Below are 20,856 nucleotides of genomic sequence, written 5' to 3'. Positions count from 1 at the left end.
TGGGGTCACCTGGGGTCACTGAGGATGAATTTAGAAGCAATTGGGGTCATGCAAAGTTCAATCAGGGTGAGGATTGAACCAGGGAGGTCAGCCGAGGACACAGACCCTCAGGCTGAATGTACTGGGGGTCACAGAGAGGTCAATGTGGAGAAACATGAAGGCAATTGGGGTCACCTGGGGTCACTGATGATGAATTTACAGTCTACTGGGGTCATGCAGAGTTCACTGAAGGTGAGGCTCAGACCATGTAGGTCATCTGAGGACACAGACCCTCAGGCTGAATGTAGTAGGGGTCACAGATAGAGCAATGTGGAAAACTTTCAGGGCAGTTGGGGTCACGTGGGGTCACCGAGGGTGAATTTACAGGCATATGGGGTCATGCAGAGTTCAATCAGGGTAAGGATTGAGCCACGGAGGTCATCTGAGGACACAGACCCTAGGGCTGAATGTGGTGGGGGTCGCAGAGCGGTCAGTATAGAGAAACTTCAAGGCAATTGGGGTCACCTGGGGTCACTGAGGATGAATTTACAAGGAATTGGGGTCATGCAAAGTTCAAACAGGGTGAGTAGCACACTATGCAGGTCATCTGAGGACACAGACCCTCAGGATGAATGTAGTGGGGGTCACAGAGAGGTCAATGTGGTAAAATTTCAAGTGGGTTCCTAGTTGACCAGTATTTGCCCTCTAGTGTTGTTGCCTTCATTAGTGTGCGGCTCCTTCTCAAAGTTATATGTTTTGTTTTTGCTCTCTCAGTGTTCCTGACTGGCAGCGACCGCATCCCTATCTATGGCATGTCAAGTTTACGCATCATCATCCAGTCCACGTCGAGTGGGGATCAGTACCTGCCCGTAGCTCACACCTGCTACAACCTCCTCGACCTGCCCAAGTACAGCAGCAAGGAGACCCTGAGCATGCGGCTTACACAAGCCATCGACCACTACGAGGGCTTTAGTTTGGCCTGATCGACACGAGACAGAAACAGACACAACAAATGGAGCAGGTTTTATTTTTGTAAAGTAATGGATCAGAATGTTTTTTAAAAATATTAGAATCAAGGGACACAGCGGCACAGCATGACACTGTCTACTCTTTCTGGGATTTTAGCAGGGAGAACGTGTGCACTGAAGTCTCGAACCCATCAAACAAAATCAGTTCAGCCTTGTTTTGGTTAGTTGTTTTTATCGCCAGCAGTTGCTTGCAATTTTCTTCCCCCATCCTCCATTTTTTCTTTCAATCATCTTAAATATTTTGATCTTTGCTGCTCCTTGCATTTCTGGCAGTGGCTGAAATGGTGATTTTTTTTTAAACTGTCCACCCCTCCCTGCTTCACTCCTCCCCTTCCCTCCAAATGCAAGCTGGTTCTTGCTTGCATAGAATTGCTACATCTCATGCCCACTACCCTCCTCTCTGCAGGACAGTTGGGTACTGGGGTGGGGGCACTATTGTGATGCTTTTCTCCAACCCCCCTTTCTTATGGTACACACTCATTTTGTTTGCACAAGACTATGGATTCTATGTTTTTTCTTTTGGTCTCAAATTTTGGTCATGTCTTTCCCTGCTTAGCCTTTTGAGAGGGGTCTCTTGGGGGCTAGGTCACTTCTTGTTAGTTCTGAGGAAGAACAAAATTTAGAAATTGGTTTCCCAAATTGAACCTCTACCAATATAGAAACGCAATTTACAAGTCTACAGTAGGCTTATCTTAATCCTAGTTTCCCTCCTCAAAGGCAAGGGATCCTGATCAAATGTGAGATGGCAGCTCCAAGAAATCAGAATCAAATCCACAGGACAGTGGCTCAAATCCACAGGCTTGTATATGTTTGGAATCTGCGGGGTTAGTTTTTCAGTGCAACATTTCTACTTTCTACTTGACACTTTGTGTCACTATTAAGTGCTGGGACTTAAAGGCAATCTTTGTTATGACGCTTTTGTTGATCACATTTGAAATGTACATTAACACTTCTGGGTGGGTAAGAGGATGAATTAACCATCTATTTCCCAAAAGATTAGTAAGCCCTCTTTTTTCCCCTCCATGATCAGTTAAAATGGTGAACAATCTCTCACTTTCCAAGAATCGGTGTAAATCTAATTTTAAACCCTGTTGGAGAATGGACATATTTATAGAACATACAATATTTACATCCCATGTTTGATATGTAGTATTGAACTTTGCACCTCTCTAACAAAAGGTTGTAGGCATGGGTTTTTTTTTAAATGTGCTGATTACTACATTGGTAGCCTATCAGCCTCTTTATAACACAGCATTAAAGACAAATATACAGCTATAGCAAATGTTTATTTTCTATGTGTGTGTGTACATAGTTCGATATGATGCAATAAATTCGATGTTTAATTCCCTGAGCATTAGCTCTCTTTGTCTGAAGGTGTGGAAGAGGGATGGGAATATTCTGTGTGGGCTTTCAGCTTGGAGAGACCGTGGTAGGAAAGTATGCCTTCCTCACTCCACTAGAATCTGCTCACTTCAGTGGAAGTGCTGATGGTGCTATAAGTTCTCTCTCCTCTGCCTTTTCCTCTACACCAAGTGACTTTATGGGTATATGCTATAACTAATGGCTTCCCTCCTGCATCAGAAAGATGTGTTTGTCAGCTTCTCTTCAGCTGCACCAGTAATATGGAGCAGACAACTCAATTATGTGGTGGGAGAACCTAAAGACTCCACTCCCCCTTCAAATCAGGGCTTCCTTGAGCAAACAGGGTGAGAGTTCCTGCCCCCAAAGCACATATTGCCTAAATAGCCAAGACCGAGAGAGGTAGTATTATTCCCATTCTATAGATGGGAACTGAGGCAGAGAGAGAGACTTGTCTAACGTTGCACAGATAATTGGGGGTACAGCCAAGAACTGGGTCCAGCTCTTTTGAGTCCCAGCTAACCTCCATGCCATCTTTCTTCTCCTTGTACCCCACTTTGTAGAGTGCTTTGAGAGCTGCAGAAGGGTGGGGCTAAGTAAGTGCCTATTACTATCATCTTCTCTGGGTACTGTTCCCTCAGTGCACAAGTAATTCTGTAAAACGGTGTTTTGAGTATCAGGGCTCAGTCTCAATAGCAGTTCATTACGGTGCCAGGCTGTGGGCACATAAGAACTTCCCCAGGCCACAGGCCCTGCAGCAGAGGGGAAGACTGTTCTCTGCTGGCTCAATCTCCCGGAGGCTACTGAAGCCAATCTGGGAGATTTTAGGCTGCTAAAAGTCAGGCAGTGCAGCGGGGCTAAGGCAGGCTCCCTATCTGACCTGGCTCCGCGCCACTCCCAGAAGTGGCAACATGTCCAGCAGCAGCTCCTAGGAGGAAGCGCGGGCAGGGGGTCTCCATGCACTGCCCCCGCTCTGAGCGCTGACTCCGCAGCTCCCATTGGCTGGGAATGGGGAAGCTAATGGGAGCTGTGGGGACAGTGCTTGCAGGCAGGGGCAGTGTGCAAAGCCGCCTGGCCGCTTGTGAGCCTAGGAGCCACTTCCAGACATGCTGCTGCTTCCAGGAACCACCCGAGGTAAGCACCGTCCAGCCAGACCCTGCACTCCGAACCCCCTCCCACACCCTAACTCCCAGCCCCATCCTGCACCCAAACTCCCTCCCAGAGCCCACACCCCCTCCTGTACCCCAACCCCCTACCACAGCCCTGAACCCACTCCTGCACCCAAACTCCCTCCCAGAACCCGCATCCCATCCTGCACCCCAGCCCCTTGCCCCAGGCCGGTGAAAGTGAGTGAGGGTGGGGGAGAGCAAGTGACGGAGGAAGTGGGGCTGGAGTGAGCATGGGTAGGGCCTCAGAGAAGGTGTGGGGCCTCAGGGAAGGGGCAGGGCAGGGCAAGGGCGTTTGGGTTTGTGCAATTAGACAGTTGGCAAATCCTATGCCCACCAAGATTTTTGTTGGTGCTATTACTGTCATTACAACCTGGAAAAGGCCAAGCGGCTCAAAGCGTTAATAAGGTGCACCGAGAAATCCTTTCATTGTGTCTCTTTTGATGCTGGAGCTTGGGATAACTATTTTCATTTGCTTTCATAGGCGGTTGCTCTGCAGGGGAGTGCAGGAGGGGACCAGCGCTTCCTCCCTTTTATTCTTGGAAGTGAATTCTTTGACGATTTCTCGACAGTTGGATAGGTGTGGCTGGGGAGCTATTTTCAATATGTCCAAATACCCAATTACTTGTTAAAGGATGAACCTCAGTTGCAGTGGGGCTAAAAGCCCCGAGCCGTCTCTGTGGATGGAGTGGCAGCTGAATGCAAGAGGGGTGTGTGATGCTGCGTGGAACATGGGTGACCATTTACAATACTGTTGATACCAACATTACAAAATATGCCATGTAAGGTCTCAGTGGAAAAGTGAGGATTTGCCAAGTATGATAATCTTGTTTGTATGTTTGTATCATCTTTGTGTGGAGCACTATAAATATCTGTGCTGTGTATCTGGGTGACACTCCCAGACAGACTGGCATCAGCACTTTCTAGCCTGCGTGATGGCCTACCAAAGGCAATCAGCTGTCCAATGAACAGGCAGGGATACACCTGAGTCAGCAGGACATGTAGGGACATGCCTGGGGACAGGGGACTCTGCTTTTCCAGGTCCATGTTCTGTAAGTTTGTGTTTGGGACAAAGGAAGTACAAACCACATGGCAGAGGATATAAAAAGGCAGCTGCTGCTTCTCCATTTTGTCTTCAATCCTGCTTCTTACCACTGGAGTAACTTCTCTGGAAGCTGAACAAAGGACTGAATGACTCATCCAAGCTTTGGATGTGTTTCAGAGGGACTCTCCAAGCCAGCAAACTCACCAGTACTGCTAAGAACCTGAGATATGGACTCTGAAGTCTTACGTATCTGATTGCTTTACCATCTAACAACTCTCTTCTCATTCTTTTCTCATAAACCTTTAGTTTTAGATAATAAAGGATTGGCCGGCAGCATGGTATTTTGGGTAAGATCCAAATTAATATTGCCCTAGTAATGTGGCTGGCCCTTTGGGGTTCAGAAGAACATTTTGTATCGTGAACAGAGGTTTTAAATACCTCCTAACCTTACTGGACCTAGGTGCTGATTGAGAGCCAGAGAACTGCAATGCAATAAAGGGGGACGTGTGATTCCTTGTTTCAGCTTCTTGATAAGTAGTGTGGGAGATCAGCAGGGCCGGCACTTCCATTTAGGCGACCTAGGCGGTCGCCTAGGGCAGCAGGATTTGGGGGGTGGCAATTCGGCAGCAGGGGGGTCCTTCCGCGCTCCGGGTCTTCGGTGGCAATTCTGCGGCAGGTCCTTCACTCGCTCTGGGACCCGCTGCCGAAGTGCCCCGAAGACCGGGAGTGCGGAAGGACCCCCCCGCCGCAGAATTGCTGCCGAAGACCGGGAGTGCGGAAGGCTGTGGATATGAGGCAACAGTGTGGATATGAGGCAACAGTGTGCTCTTGTTGCCAAGAAGGCTAACGGCATTTTGGGCTGTATAAGTAGGGGCATTGGCAGCAGATGGAGGAACGTGATCGTTCCCCTTTATTTGACATTGGTGAGGCCTCATCTGGAGTACTGTGTCCAGTTTTGGGCCCCACACTACAAGAAGGATGTGGAAAAATTGGAAAGAGTCCAGCGGAGGGCAACAAAAATGATTAGGGGTCTGGAGCACATGATTTATGAGGAGAGGCTGAGGGAACTGGGATTGTTTAGTCTCCAGAGGAGAAGACTGAGGGGGGATTTGATAGCTGCTTTCAACTACCTGAGGGGGGGTTCCAAAGAGGATGGAGCTAGGCTGTTCTCAGTGGTGGCAGATGACAGAACAAGGAGCAATGGTCTCAAGTTGCAATGGGGAGGTCTAGGTTGGATATTAGGAAACACTATTTCACTAGGAGGGTGGTGAAGCACTGGAATGGGTTAAATAGGGAGGTGCTGGATTCTCCTTCCTTAGAGGTTTTTAAGGTCCGGCTTGACAAAGCCCTGGCTGGGATGATTTAGTTGGGGATTGGTCCTGCTTTGAGCAGGGGGTTGGACTAGATGACCTCCTGAGGTCCCTTCCAACCCTGATATTCTATGATTCTATGGCGGCAAAAACCCTGGCGCCGCTCCTGGAGACCAGGAGCATAGTTTGTGACTAGTTGGTCACAAGCCCCTAGTTTTGGGAGAATCTGCACTTCTTTTTGGAGCCTGCCCTGACCGTGGCATTTTCAGTGAGGGCTACCCTAGGCACCCCAGGTCACAGGGCGTTCCTCTTGGTGTCTCAGGTCCAAGTCCTCAAAGGTAGGTTGGTGCTCAACTTTCAGTCCGGTTCTCAGGCTTTGGAAAATATGGTAGCTATGGGAAGAGAAGGTGAGTGGGGAATGGGAGGAGGAAAAGGCTTTAGCATGAAAGCTGCCGCTACGTCCACGCTTTCAGAAGGACTTTCTCAGTCTCCTCCCCAGGCAGCACCTGAGTTCAGCGCTGAGATTATTTCTAAGAACTCGTTCTTTGTGCTCGCTGGAAGACAGAGCTGCTCAAGGGAAGGGAGACTGGACACTTCTGTTCTCCCTGTCTCCTGCTACACGAACTACGTCACAGTGAACGGACGCAAAAGGTGGCAAGTTCAACCCTGCTAAGAAGAATTACTCTCTTGCACAATGAACTTGGGGAACTCAGTGCCACCCAAGAGTTTAGCAGAGATTAAAACAGGATTGGATATTTATATCAGTAACTGGAGCCTCCATACTTTATGCAAATAGGAGTATTAACATAACCTGACATCTAGCTTCCAGGAGGAAATTGTCCGGGGGGTGGGGTGGGGGAAGGAGCCGGTTCCCCTATTGCTGCCTACTGCAGTGTCTTCCTCTGAAGCATTTGGTACTGGGCACTGCTGGAGATGGGCAACAGGGCTCGATGGTCACTGGTTGGATCCACTCTGGCAATTCCTGCGTTCTTGAGAGAGAAGCTGCCCTGGGTGCTCTGCTTCTGATGATGGGCATCGTGTATGAATGGAGAGAGTGCTCTAAGGCCTGGTAACTCTTGCCTTGGTGTATTTCCCCCGTGACTTCATCCAGAACAACTCCTGGCTTACCCCACTGGAGCTGAGGGGAGAATCTGGCTCTTTCTAGCTGCAAACCAACCGCTGAAGCCATCTCACTCCTGTGTGTTTCCAGGCTGCAGCGCTGAGCCGGACCCTTCACCCTGGAAATAGCACTGAAAAGCATTTGATTTCCGCCCCCAGAGGCTGCTATGAAACTGATCCCCCCCCCCCCCCCCCCCGACTCAGCTCCTGGACTTTGGAACGGCTGCACAGTCTCCCATGTGCCATCGAGCCCCGGGAGTAGGAGCGTCACAATGGGTGGAAGGAGGGGAATGCTCACCTTGGCAGAGAGCGCCCGTCGTGTGTGGGTTTGACCCTTTTCAAAGGCAATTCTAACGTGGCTCATCCCAGGGGAGTTGCATGCAATTTTCTGGCTTTACTAAGCCAGGTCCCAATGCAGCTGAACTTCTTGACTCTGGGAAACAAACATTGCAACAAAGAATTGCCCCAGCTGTCTTCCAGCCCCTGAGGGAAATCACACAGCTTCTTAACCATTTACAGGGAGAGGGGCTCTGGCCTGGCTGTAGGCTCATGGGGTCAGTACTCAGCCCCAGCAACTCCCATTGGGACGTAGTGGGGGGCTGAGTTCTTAAATTCTGGCCCTGCTGGCAGGGGCACACGACACCCGGAGGCTTGCCCTAGCTTTGCTGTTCACATGAATCCAAGATTTCCCATATGTCTTGAAGCTCCGGAGGCCACACTCCCTCCCCCTTTCTAAAACTTTGCATGTGAATAAGAGATCTAGCTCGTTATGCTACTTCAAAGCACCAGGCACACTGGAAAATTCACCGCAGAGTCCCTCTGCACCTGATGTCCCCACAACAGCAAGAGCAATGTGTATTTGTGTCAAACTTTCATGAAAGGGATCCTGCTGGATCCCATTTCTTGCCATGAAAATTGGCTTATAGCAGCTAAATGGAGCTGCAGGCAGTTGTCTGATGACTGTGCTTTGTCCCAGTGCGACAGCCCATGGGATTCAGACCCTGGCCTGGCACACATGAGCTCAGGAAGCAGGGATCTTCCCACTTTACCTAAATGAAGGATGGAGAGTATCCACTTCCTAGCCTTTCCCTTACCTTACTTGAACTGGAGCAATGACACAACCGTGCATTTCTACAGCTGCGTCTCTCAAATTCAATGCTGATAAATGCAAAGTAATGCACATTGGAAAACATAATCCCAACTATACAAAAAAAAATGACGGGGTCTAAATTAGCTGCTATCACTCAAGAAAGATCTTGGAGTCATTGTGGCTAGTTCTCTGAAAATATCCACTCGATGTGCAGCGGGAGTCAAAAAAACTAACAGTGTTGGGAGTCATTAGGAAAGGATAGATAAGAAGACAGAAAATAGCATATTGCCTCTCTATAAATCCATGGTTCGGCCACATTTTGAATACTGCATGCAGATGTGGTCACCCCATCTCAAAAAAAAAAAAAAAAAAGGAATTGGAAAAGGTACAGAAAAGGGCAACAAAAATTATTAGGGGTATGGAACAGCTTCCATATGAGGGGAGATTAATAAGACTGGGGCTTGGAAAAGAGATGACACAGAGGGGATATAACAGAGGTCTATAAAATCATGATGGGTGAGGAGAAAGTAAACAGAGAAATGTAATTTACTCCTCATAACACAAGAACTAGGGGTCACCAAATAAAATTAATAGGCAGCAGGTTTAAAACAAACAAAAGACAATATTTCTTCACACAACACACAGGCAACCTGTGGAACTCTTTGCCAGAGGATGTTGCAAAAGGCAAGACTATAACAGGGTTCAAAAAAGGACTAGATAAGTTCATGGAGGATAGGTCCATCAATGGCTATTAGCAAGGATGGGCAGGGACGGTGTCCCTAGCCTCTGTTTGCCAGAAGCTGGGAATGGGCGACAGGGAATGGATCACTTGTTGATTACTTGTTCTGTTCATTCCCTCTGAAGCACCTGGCATTGGCCACTGTCGGAAGACAGGATACTGGGCTAGATGGACCTTTGGTCTGACCCAGTGTGGCCGTTCTTATGTAATTGAGTGCTGGTGACGGAGACCAGTCACAGCCCTAGAGCCTGCAATCTTCAGTTTATCTATGGCTCCAGCACACCAGAGGCACATTCTCCCACTCCCACCCCATTGCCTTTGCCAACAAAGCTCCAGTCACAGGCAGAGCCCTCCCAAGTGCTGCTCATTTAGCTTTAGGTTGCAAATTCTCATGGTAGTGCTTAGAGATGATGACGCCTGGCTTCTGCGTGGCTGCTTCATTCTTCCAGCTAGTGCAGCTGGTCCCAACCAGAGCAAGCATCTCTCATTGGTTTCAAGAGAGCTCTGCTGGTCTCAGGGCTGGGTGCTAAATAAGGCTTCTACTCTACCAATGGGAGTTTAGTTGAGTAAGAAGTGCTTAACTAAAGCCTCAAAGGGAGACAAGATGCTGGCTTAGGAGAACTTGGCTCCCGAGTCTGCTTTGAGAGAAGGAGTTAGCGTGATCAGGTCTGTTCAGGAGAGACAACTTGGATGGGGAGGAGGGACCTCTACTTCCCAGCCATGCTCCTGGCAGCAATCCTGCACTGTTCAGAGCAGCAGCTGCTTTCCAGTCCCCAGAGTAAGAAACTCACAAAGCTTTACAGCATGGAACTCCTCCACTAAGGGAATGAGGGCGGCAGCCTGGAAGGAGGGGGTCGTGCACTTGGCAGCAAGTCAGCACTTTAATGGTCCAAGATTAAAGGAAGCGGTGGGATAATTAGAGGATCACAGATGTTTTAAACAAGTGCACCAGTCCCTCTGGCTCCATGAGCACCAGTCCCTATCCCAGAGAGCCACACAGGGATGGAGTTTGCAGTGCAATTAAACCAGGCATCTGGGTCATACCCACACCATCACTTCGCCGCTAGGGAGCAAGTGCTGGAGTCCTTTCAAAATGGCTTCAAGTTTGCTTCTGTTTGCAGAAAACTAAAAGCTTTGAAGTGAGGGTGTGACTTGGAAACATGGATGCCTTTGGCATGACCTGCCTCTTGGTTTTTATCTTCCTGCACACTTTGCAGTGGCATCCCCCTCTCGCTACAGCAGACTTCTATAAGGAAGCTCCCCGTGTGCCCTATGAGACAACATATCAGAGGGGCAGGAGATGGGCTGAAGGGGGGCTCTTGTAAACGTTTTGTCACCGAATTCAAAGGCAGGTGGGGTGATTTCCCCACCTCTCGTGGGGTGCACACTTCTCTCTGGATATTGCTAAACCATCCCTGCTGCAGGTGAGAGAGCCTAAAGCTCAGAAAAATACTCTTGCAGGGCAAACGTTTTGCCTTTAAATGGCCCAGATTTATTTTACCAAATCAGCAAAAATTCCCAAGGCAGGATATACCTAACATTTATTTCCGGCCATGGTGATCTGTGCCAAGTGTCTGGGACTAGCAGGGCGGTTTGCCAGCTCCCCTAGTTCAGGACTTAACATAGCACGGCCCTTACCTCAGAACGATATCGTATTCTATCCCTGGAGATGGGTGCAGCTGCTTTTTCCTCTCCTCACTCCTAATCTTCGCCAGCCAGATCCCTCATTAGGGTTACTGAGTCTGCTGATTGTTGCACCCGTCCCTTTTGTCATCAATTCATGCAGCAGCAAGGATTGCTAGAGGCCTGCAGTCAAAATAGTTTTATTTCCTTTGTTTCATACAAAATACAAACATGTACAAAAATGTACACATAACATTGTCAATCGGTTTACATTAAAAAGACACTGTAGATTCAAATTAATTTTGCTTACATAAATCATGTAAACATAGAACTGGGCCCACACTGGCTAAGATTGCATTATTTGTTAAATATGTCATTTGCATGAGCCGGTTATGGAGTTGCTTTCATACAGAGAATGAAGTCTGCAAAAGTGATTTCTCCAGCCATTTCTCTTCTGGCTTCTGAACTCCAAAATCAAATTGTATACACACACACAGAGTCATTTGTGTAAATATATACCTCTCTATGTATATACATATACACATAATAGAAGATGGTTTACACCAATGCATGCAGATGTCCACAGAGAGGCACAAGTAGGCACAATGAATACTCTGAACATACAAGTTGTAGCAAGCATTAAATACCCTGTGTCATACAGAACAGATAATATACAGGTTGGACAGAGTTTGATGCCCCGCATGCCATCATGAATAGCTTGGACGTGCAGATCCTCTACATGTACAAGGCCAAGAACTTTTACAATTCTTTTTGCCAAGGACAACAAGATACTTCAACGATACATCAAAGTGTAAGGCTAGCACAGCATATGGTTCCTTCATGGATAAAGCTAATAAGGTAACTGGTAGAGGACTCACCAATCTCATGTCCAAAAATAAAGAGGCATTATACACTGCAAATTATGGTTTCCATGGCCAGAAATCTATTTGCCTCAAAAGAATGCGGCCTTTCCTCATCCTTTTTTGTTTTTAGTACCTTCCAATAAAAGCATGTAGAAATAGGGCATGAGAGAAAAGAGGTCAGAGGTCATTCTGGCGAAACCACGTTCCAGTCTATCTGATTTGCCCTCCAAATGTAACAGTCTGCAACATTTGGAAAAATGAATATAATGCGGTGCATACTTCCCCTACATTTCCACTTCAATCTGCTATGGGTTACCTTGCATTTTCCATCAGTGTTCACAGCAGAGGGTAAATGCATTTTTGGTTGGCCTAACTGACAATTACAGCTCCATTCTTTTTGATGGGGGAAGAAGAAATATATAAACTGTTAGTTCTGCATAGTTTTCCTCCTTGTTTCCTAAAAGAGAAATTTAAAGGGACACTGTCAGGTTAAACACAGTGGGTGAAAACCCAGTCCTGCTGCAGTCAAAGGCAAAACTCCCATTAACTTCATTGGGGTCAGGATTTCACTCCATATATTTTAACTAGGCTGATTATTAATAATGCATTAGAGATTGAGACGGAGCGAAACTGCAACAAATCTTTTCACCCATTATGCTGTGTGTTTACTTTCACTCAGCAGGGACGTTAATAAACACAGCCCTCAGTCTCACGTTCTGGTTTGCACGCACTAGCACACAGCTGCAATGCTGTTTGCAGACACTACCATAGGCATGTTTACATTCAGATGGAAACTGGCCGAAATGAACTTTAAAAAAATTACCCCAATATTAGGAGTTTGTAACTCCAGAGTCCACACCCCTTTTCCAACTGGCACTACTAAGGGCCTGTTCCTGTGCAAGTCAACAGGTAGGTTGCTGTGGACTCTAGTGGCAGCAGGATCAGGTCCCAACATAGCACAGGCATTTCAATAACCCAATGACTCCCTGAGGGGAAAAGCAAGAGGAACCAGTCAATGTTATACATTTAACTGCACTGCAAGGATTTTGGCAGGAAGTGGGCATACAGTCGATGCATTTAAAAGGTTCCTTCTTGTTCTGCAGATATTGCCACTTCTAACAATGATCCGAGGTACAGACTATTGCTACAGCCAGTAATCTCTCAACAACTAGACAGCACTTTTTAAATGTATCCACTGTAGCAAAGTGCTTCTTACTTTCTGAAATATACAATAAATGAGAGACATTAACAACATTAGCAGCTGCAAACAGGCAGCAGCTGGTAACCATGTGCAGTGATCCCCCAAACTAGCACAAAGGCATAGCTAAAGATAACTACTGCAAATGGCACCAATTCCAGAATTGCAGTTACTTTCCTCTCTAGAATGAACAAGGGTGCACACATTCCACTCCCCCGCAATCACTGGCCTCCAACCCAATTTCTCTCCCACATCAATAAGAAACCCAGATGTTGCTGTGGGTCCTCGTAGTGAGTTCCCTGGGGCACGGAAAACGTGAATAAGTCAACAGTACAACTTTGCATACTGCCTGCAAAGCATTAGTGTTTGACAAAATCCATGCTACAAGCGCGCAGCATGTGAACTGCTGCACTAGGAGCCTTTGCAAATTTAACAACTACCGTACCTAAACAATATTACACCAAGGCTGCAAATAAAGCCCTCTCTGACTTCTAACCCGCTACTTCCATTACAGCCTAGACATGAGATCTGTACAGAACCAGGCATCGACTGTGAGATCTTACTCTCAGTGATTTATACACGTTATACTACTGGACAGCAAGCAAGCTTCTATTTCTGTTCTGTTTCCAGCGTGTCGGAATTACCATATTGCAAACATTCCCCTAAATGGAAGTCTTGCTGAGATGTCACTAATCTATGCTTTTCCCTCTCAGGCACAAGGGCTTTTACCATGACTTGATGGCACTTACGAATTTTTGCACATACATGTAATAAAAACTGAATCCTAACAGAATAATCAAGAGAAAAGATGCTTTAATTACACCATATTTAATATAAACATCTATTAATTGAGTGTTTACTCCAAAGTAAACAGAATAAAAGCAAATGCTACCTGTGAAAATTACAAGCTTTTGCCATCTTTAACTCTTTTAGTTTTATCATTATATTTATACCCTCTTTATCATCATCAAATAAACCTCAGTCATTTATGATGTTAACATTCGGTAATACACAACCACGCATTCCTGAAAAAACAAAAAGGACACGTGCCTGTATCATTCTAGGCCATGCGAAGCCAGTTACCAAACAGGCCATAATGCCACCAGAGAACACACTACAAGTTCTATTGCCATGGAAGTATATTTTGTCTTATTCCAACAGCTTACTCATTTTATTTGAAGCAGATACTTGTACAGCACTTCACCCCTATTAAAAGCACTCTCACTTGCATTCAAATGTTCTCATGTAAACAGCAATATAAATTGGGTTATACACTCAAGGGCCTACAGTAAGTGAAATAACAAAGGAAAACTGAAATGAAAAAAATTACAGCAATGATTTGATTTTTGCATGACTATTTTTTTGAGGTGGCAGGGATTGATCAGTACCTGAATGGCTATTTTGTGAATTGCAGTAAATTCTACCAAACTCGATCAGTCTGCAGAGATACAGAGACTTCATGGAATTAAGCTCAACTGGTGCTATTCATTTTATGTTTTTGTTTAAAGAACAGCTTTTTAACAACAGAGTTAGACAAGGATTTTTAGAGTACAATTTTGGCTATATAGGTTTTGTTATTAGCTTTCAAACTTTAAAAATATAATCTCTCTAAAGTGCATCATTATACTTAGAATTTATATAAAATATCTGAAATCATAGCAATGTGCCATGAAAACAGCAGTAGCTAGGCAGTCAGAAAACCCTACAGTCTTATCGATTTAGAAATAAAATATTTTGCTATATACTGTTGGTCAAGAATTGTCAGGGCAACAAAACAGTTACTGTAATTATCAGTACACAGGTCAAGCAGGCTTTTAATAACAAAATGTAGTCTTTGTGACTTCTGGAGTTTTGCATGAAGGCTATGGACACTGATGGCTAGGTAATCACAGCCACTGTAATTTAGGTATTAAGGAGATAAGGTCCTGATTCAGCAAAGTATTTACGTTTGTGCTTAAGTCCATCTCTACTTACAAAAACACCACCCACAGGCTTGACTTCAAGCATGCGCTTATTTCAATAGGGCTTGACACATGGCTAAAGTGACGCATGGGTTTCAGTGCTTCACTTAACTGGGGCCTACCCGTACAAAAGGCAACCAGCAATACTGACTTCTGAGGAACCCAGCAGCCATTTTTGTCCTACCATTTCTGCAACTAAACATCACTGTCATATTAAACAGTTATGCCCAAAATACCCAATCCTCCCATGCACCCTGTCAACTGGCATAAAGCTGGTTTGGAGGACAACGGCACCACTATTATTTGCTGGAATACTCAGACATCCTGCATGCAGAAGGGAAAGAGGACTGCAGTCAGCCAATCCAGCCCACATTTTCAAAAGTAGCCTCTGCATGTGTGTGCCCAGGTATAGACACCTCTGGGGTCTGGTTCTCAGAGATGCTGAGTGCCTACAACTCCCAGGTCAATGGAAGCTGTGGGTGCTCAACACCTCTGAAAATCAAGCCTTAGGCTGCGCACCCAAAAACTAAAGGCTACCTTTTTAAATATAGGCTTCAGTCTCTCCTACTTCTGTTATTTCTTCTAGGTGGAGGGGATAATTCTGTGATCGATGAAGAACCATCTGGAAAAGGTCAATGAATTTGGTGACTAGCAAAAGAAAAGACCCAACTTATACTACCTCTTACCAACTGGCGCTGGCTTATCACGGGCACTGTCTGATGCCTGACAGTTCTAGAGAACCTTGCCAGGGTTCATGGATGGGGAAGAGAGAGACATATTTCTTTTTAGTAAGTTTTGAGATACAGAAGCTATTGAAACATGCAGTAGATATTCTGTATCTATTGTGGCAAGAGTCAACATAACATAGCAATGTGGGGGAAATGCACTTAGGGAGCATGAACTGCCACGTATCTTGGAGCCAGACTGTCCTGGTATGTAAGCATGGGGTAGGGCACAGGCAGGCTTCCCACCCCCTCGTCTGACCTACACAAGGGCCAAGTACAATTGCAATCCCTGCACTCAATATCCACTGCCTTGCTCCTCCACACTGGCTCACTGATGGGATCAGTATGCAGGAGGGAGCATGCTGGCTTGCTCCACCTACATGCAGCAGGGATGAAGCCTGCCCTGGGAAGTCAGAATTCTTGCCTTAGTTCCAAGTAGGGGCCTCTCCCTGGGCTGTGTGAAGCTGCACATTGAAGCTCTTGAGGGTGACGTAAGGAAATAATGGAGCCTGATGGCTCAGCATGACAGAAATAAGAGCCTTCCACTTTTTTTTAAGCTCATTTCCCTTCAAAATAGCAAACGTCTAAAATGAGCGTCTAAAATACCTGTCTATAATTCATTCACAACAAAGTTTTCCTTTCTGAAAATTGTTCATGTTGATTTGTGTGTGTTAAGTTCCAACTTTTGACCTCAGACTCACACACTTCCAAGGGCAGAATCTGGCTCAAAGTTTCCCATTTCCTGAACCATCCCCTCTCCTCCAAAGTGTTTATATTTGCACTTATCATCAGGAAGAAAAGACCATGAGTTCACTGTGTTCTGTATCCCCATCTCTGCCATTCACACTTAGTGCTGCAATCCATGTGGTCTTACCATTTAGGTGCACAGAAGAACAAAGTTTAGGGTATGTGCACTATATGTGTATGGACTGTCCAGCTCAGTCTTTAATGTCAATATCAGACACTGAAAGATTGGTGGTCTGTCTATGCTGATGTGGACAGATCTTCACTCTGCTTACCAGATACCTGAACTGGGAGAGCTGTAGTGACAGAGCAGCGCGTTATTTCAATAGAACATCTCAGCTACTAAAATCCAATAGGATTCTGACTGCTGCCATCAGAACCTCCACTCTGATCCAAATGCCCAATCACAGTCCCAGTGTCACAATTCAAAATGCCAGCTAAGGCGACCCGGCAACTAAGCGTATTGCTGAATTTCCTTTGACAGTGCTTTTCTGATCAGAGGCAGCTACCATCTACCTAAGCAGAAGTGACAGCTAGAAAACAGGTGTAAGAAAATCAAACACTAGGAAAAGTCACACTAAAGTCCAACGCAGTAGGCAGGGCGTTGATTAATAGCAATTCTCCAGCACTCAATGGGGTAACTGAAAAGGCCAAATTCCCAAACACCAAACCTACAGGCAATTTGAGAGCCTGAGCTCACTGTCACCGTAGCTAAGAGAGAACAGCCTCAGGACTTCCCGACAGCAGGAACCGTGTGTCACGTTCCATTGGACTGGGCACTCGGTTGGGAAAGAAGAGGACGTTATTGGACGATTCATCACTATTCAGAGCAGTCAGCCCCTCAGTATGATTCTCTGGAAAAACGTAATCTGACTCTGATATTCTAAACATGACAGAATTGGTAAGCGAATCAAAGCTAAGGACCCTTTCGGCGCAGTCTCTGAGCGTAGCATCACCTCTCTCTTGCTGGCAACCCCAGTCTAGGTGACTGGCCTGGTGGCACAATGGACTACAGCAAGTGCAGAGAGTGATGTAAGCCACCCTTCCTCCACCTCCCACCTCTAAAAATGGCCTTTCAGTTCTTGGGGAGCTGCTAAGCCCCTCATTGTCGGGCTCCTGCTGCACCCTTCATGCATTCATCTCGTTGTCTCGGTCTCTTCTTAGCCTCTCTGCAAAGTCGATCAGCTTCATTACATACTCTTGGAACTAATATCTCTTTTACTGATCAGCACCTCCAGCAATCTCAGCTTTGCCTTAATCTGCTTGTATTCATTGTATTCTTCAGCCATGGGAGTACGATCTTCTTTCTGGACATTTCTAACAGAAACAAGGAGGAGATGTGAGAATTTTCTGGCAGGACATTACTTCCCCAGCTATTTCCGCCGCCCCCCCCCTTACTTGTCATCTGCAGAGAAAAATGATGAATGTCATTTTTAGTTAGCTACAAAAGGAAAAAAAGGTGCATAACCTAACCTAATAATGGGGGGGTGAAACTCAGGATATTTCTGTGTCAAAGCTGAAAGTGATCCTGATACTATTCTAGAGTCAAAACATACTGACATCCTTGTATCAGAGCCAGTTATACTATCCCCCCCCGGACCTCAAACAGTGCTCAGCTTATGATAGCTTCCTGTTCCATTGAAAGGCTCTCCCTGGTTATAACAGAAGCTATTATGAGTGGGTACCCCGTTCCAAAGGTATAAAAGCTTCCATTTCTAGTTCTGGAGGGGCATGAGATATCAGACCATACGTCTGTCAGTGGAGCAAGACTGAACACTGCCCATCCTGGGATCCGGGATTTTGGGCAGAAACTTCTGCGACTACAGAAAGAAGGAAACTTTTTGTTGCAGGTTAACTCTGGGTCCTTTTTGAAGCCGCACAGAGATACAGCATGTTAGTAAAAAATCTCTGCGAGTGCTGAGCCAGGGGACAAAAGGGCTGGTGAGGTTGTCAAAGGTGCATAAATAGATGAATTTATCACATGGATATCATCAGCTCACATGCTACATAGATATATGTCCATGTGCAAGTGTATATATATACACACACACAAACACCAGCAGCCGATGCACCTGAAGTGAATTCCCAGCTGCATTCACTTTCTGAGCTCTGATGCTGTTCACAGAGCGAGTGCTCGAGCTACATGCTTATGGCCAAATTCTCCACTCAGATGCATTTGGTTTATACTGAGGCCAATGGGAACCATGCTCGTACAAGGAGAAAATTCAGCACGTAGGGTTTATGATGTCAGCTGAGCCTAGGGTGACCTGATGTCCCGATTTTATAGGGACAGGCCCGATATTTGGGGCTTTTTCTTATATAGGCTCCTATGATCTCCCACCCCTGTCCTGATTTTTCACACTTGCTGTCTGGTCAGCCTAGTTGAGTCCCTCCCCAAAGTGGGCCTAGCCTTATGTTCACTGTAGGACCATCTTTCCCCCTAGAGCACATATTTTCAGTATCCAGAATCTCTAAAGTCTAGGATGTAGCATGTTATTTCTCATTATGGAATAGACTCTTCATATACACAATATGTTACAAGAAATCACATGCATTTAACTACTGAGTTTCACATTTCTTTTTGAGAGATGATTACACTTCTTGTTGCATTGTTTTACTGTGCTGCTATTTAACATTAATTTACTCCATGAATTACCCATTAAGTACCAAAGTACTGTTTTCATAGACCCACAGATGGGAGGGAGGGATAGAGAGATACATTTCTATAGTGTCCCTTCAGACAAGATTATTATTCTGTCCCAAAGAATTACATTCCTAGGAGTCAGTCCATGAGTTGGTTCTAGATTTTATCTTATGGTTTATGTGATTTACTGCTCTGAGCACATGAGAGGGAGCTTGGAACACTTGGGTTTTCATCTTGGCTCCATTGCTGTGTTAGGGCAAAATTTTCAAAAGCCCCAAAGTCCCTTAGGAGCCTAACTCCTCATGGGATTTAGGTGCTTTTGAAAATTTTACTCTTAACCTCAATGGGCTGTGTCTCACAGAATTAACAGGAAGACTCTCAGGCGTGTGTGTGTGTGTGTGTGTGTGTGTGTGTAAGGGAGTCAATCTAAGTAACGCAACTTCAGCTACGTGAATAACGTAGCTGAAGTCGACGTACTTAGATCTACTCACCGCGGTGTCTTCACTGCAGTGAGTCGACCGCTGCCGCTCCCCCGTTGACTCCGCCTGCGCCTCTCGCGCTGGTAGAGTACAGGAATCGACGGGAGAGCGCTTGGGGTCAACTTATCGCGTCTAGACTAGACGCGATAAATCAACCCCCACTGGATCGACTGCTGCCCGCCGATACGGCGGGTAGTATAGACATACCCCTAGTGACTTCAACAGGCTTTGGAACAGATGCTCTGTATCCCAGCTTCCCTATCAACAAACTGAGGATAACAAAGTGAGGATTAATTTGGTAGCGTACATAGGGCACTTTCTATTTTCAGAGCCTTTTGCTCTCAGTAAGTATTACTGGCAGTAGTTATAGCAATAGATGGATGAATTAGAAATGAAATACCTTCCATTTTGTCGGAAAAAATTATCTTCAAATTCTCTCAATTTTTTTCTGATCCGTTTTTTCTCTTCCCTGACTTCTTGGAGCTGCTCTAAGAGTTCTGGCCTGTAGGGTTAAATTATAGATATAAAAATTACATAGAAAATTAAAACGGGAATGGTATAATAATTCTACCAAAATATATTTAGCCAATCCTACAAACACTCCCTAACAAATTGACACGACTCTTAAGTTTAAGAGTGTGAACAGTCCCATCACTGATCAGCAAAACAACTAAGCATGTGTTTAACTTTAACCATGTGCTAAGGTCCCTCTGGCTTCAATGAGATTTAAGCACATGCTGTGGTTTGCTGCATCCAGGCCCACACTTGGTATAGTGCAAGAAACCTGACATACATAGAAGCAGCATGGAGGGTAGAAAGCCCCATGTCCTGGCTGCTCTTTGAAGGCATCTTATCATCCACTGGAGAAATGAAGCCATCAGCCTCATCTTCTAGTTGATCCAGGAAACTCCGCACGCTGAAATCTGGTTTCAGGGTGACTGTGAAATCTGGTTTCACGGTGCTGTCCTCGTCGGAACCCTCCTCTTCCTCCTACAGAAAGAGAGACAGTGCCCCCATAACAAGAAGTTACTACTTCTCTCTGCAGACACAACCCGCATATTACATTCTTTCACCACAAGCACTGGGCTAAAGATATGGAAAGAGGTTGATAGACAGAGACAGCACCTTACTTGCTCTAAGATTTACAGTGCACTAAAATATCAGTAGTAACCCCCCTCCCACACACACACACAGAGCTCCAACCCATTATTAGTAGAAACCACCACCACAAATTCAGCTTTGTTAGTGAGACAAAGTGCGGCAGAATCACTATGATGAAGAAAAATCAGAATTCTTGGCAGCCTGCTATTTCTTGTTCATTTGTTTTCAGCATTCTTGATTAAGCTACAAGTACTTCCAAACTTAACAACCATTGGACACAATGTCTCAATGGTGGCAGTGTCTTCTCTCTGTATCCTCCACACCTAAGCCCATCAGTAATTTAGTTGTGACAAATCCACAAGCTGCCACGTTAATTTGCATGAAACCTCTCCTGTGGTGGATGCCTCGCAAAGGCTCTATAGCACTTGGCATGTTGCCGATAACTTTGACATATGGTGAGGATAGAACACAGCAAGGAACCTGTCAGAACCAGAGAGCTAAAGGACTGATTTGTGTTGTAACAAGGAGTTACAAAGGGAAGGTTTGTGATATTTCAGTCCAATGGAGGAGTTCAAGAATTAGACTGTCTACCTTGATTAAACTAAAACACTGAACTCAGCCCAGCATTTGAATTATGAGAGAGAGAGAGAGAGAGAGAGAGAGAGAGAGAGAGAGAGAGAGAG

At 45.6% G+C, this 20,856-nt stretch overlaps 2 protein-coding genes across 4 annotated transcripts in view; one reads left to right on the top strand and one right to left on the bottom strand.

Moving 5' to 3' along the window:
• The window catches only part of HERC3 (HECT and RLD domain containing E3 ubiquitin protein ligase 3), a 111,055-nt gene extending 108,717 nt beyond the window's left edge, over positions 1–2,338 (top strand). For all 3 annotated transcript variants that reach the window (XM_029913680.1, XM_029913679.1, XM_026660514.1), the window contains one exon: positions 754–2,338. In XM_029913680.1, coding sequence (XP_029769540.1) covers positions 754–962 — 209 coding nt within the window. In that variant the 3' untranslated portion in view covers positions 963–2,338. The remainder of the gene's footprint in view (positions 1–753) is intronic.
• Positions 2,339–15,203: 12,865 nt separating this feature from the next.
• The window catches only part of FAM13A (family with sequence similarity 13 member A), a 188,941-nt gene continuing 183,288 nt past the window's right edge, over positions 15,204–20,856 (bottom strand). The window contains exons 22-24 of the mRNA XM_026660523.2: positions 19,866–20,062; positions 19,473–19,574; positions 15,204–17,266 (exon numbers count right to left, since the gene is read on the bottom strand). Coding sequence (XP_026516308.1) covers positions 17,140–17,266; positions 19,473–19,574; positions 19,866–20,062 — 426 coding nt within the window. The 3' untranslated portion in view covers positions 15,204–17,139. The remainder of the gene's footprint in view (positions 17,267–19,472; positions 19,575–19,865; positions 20,063–20,856) is intronic.

This window comes from Terrapene carolina, unplaced genomic scaffold (genome assembly GCF_002925995.2).
Source record: "Terrapene carolina triunguis isolate 2854851 unplaced genomic scaffold, T_m_triunguis-2.0 Scaffold789, whole genome shotgun sequence".
Taxonomy (NCBI): domain Eukaryota; kingdom Metazoa; phylum Chordata; order Testudines; family Emydidae; genus Terrapene; species Terrapene triunguis.
This window is presented reverse-complemented; position numbering and strand designations above follow the sequence as displayed.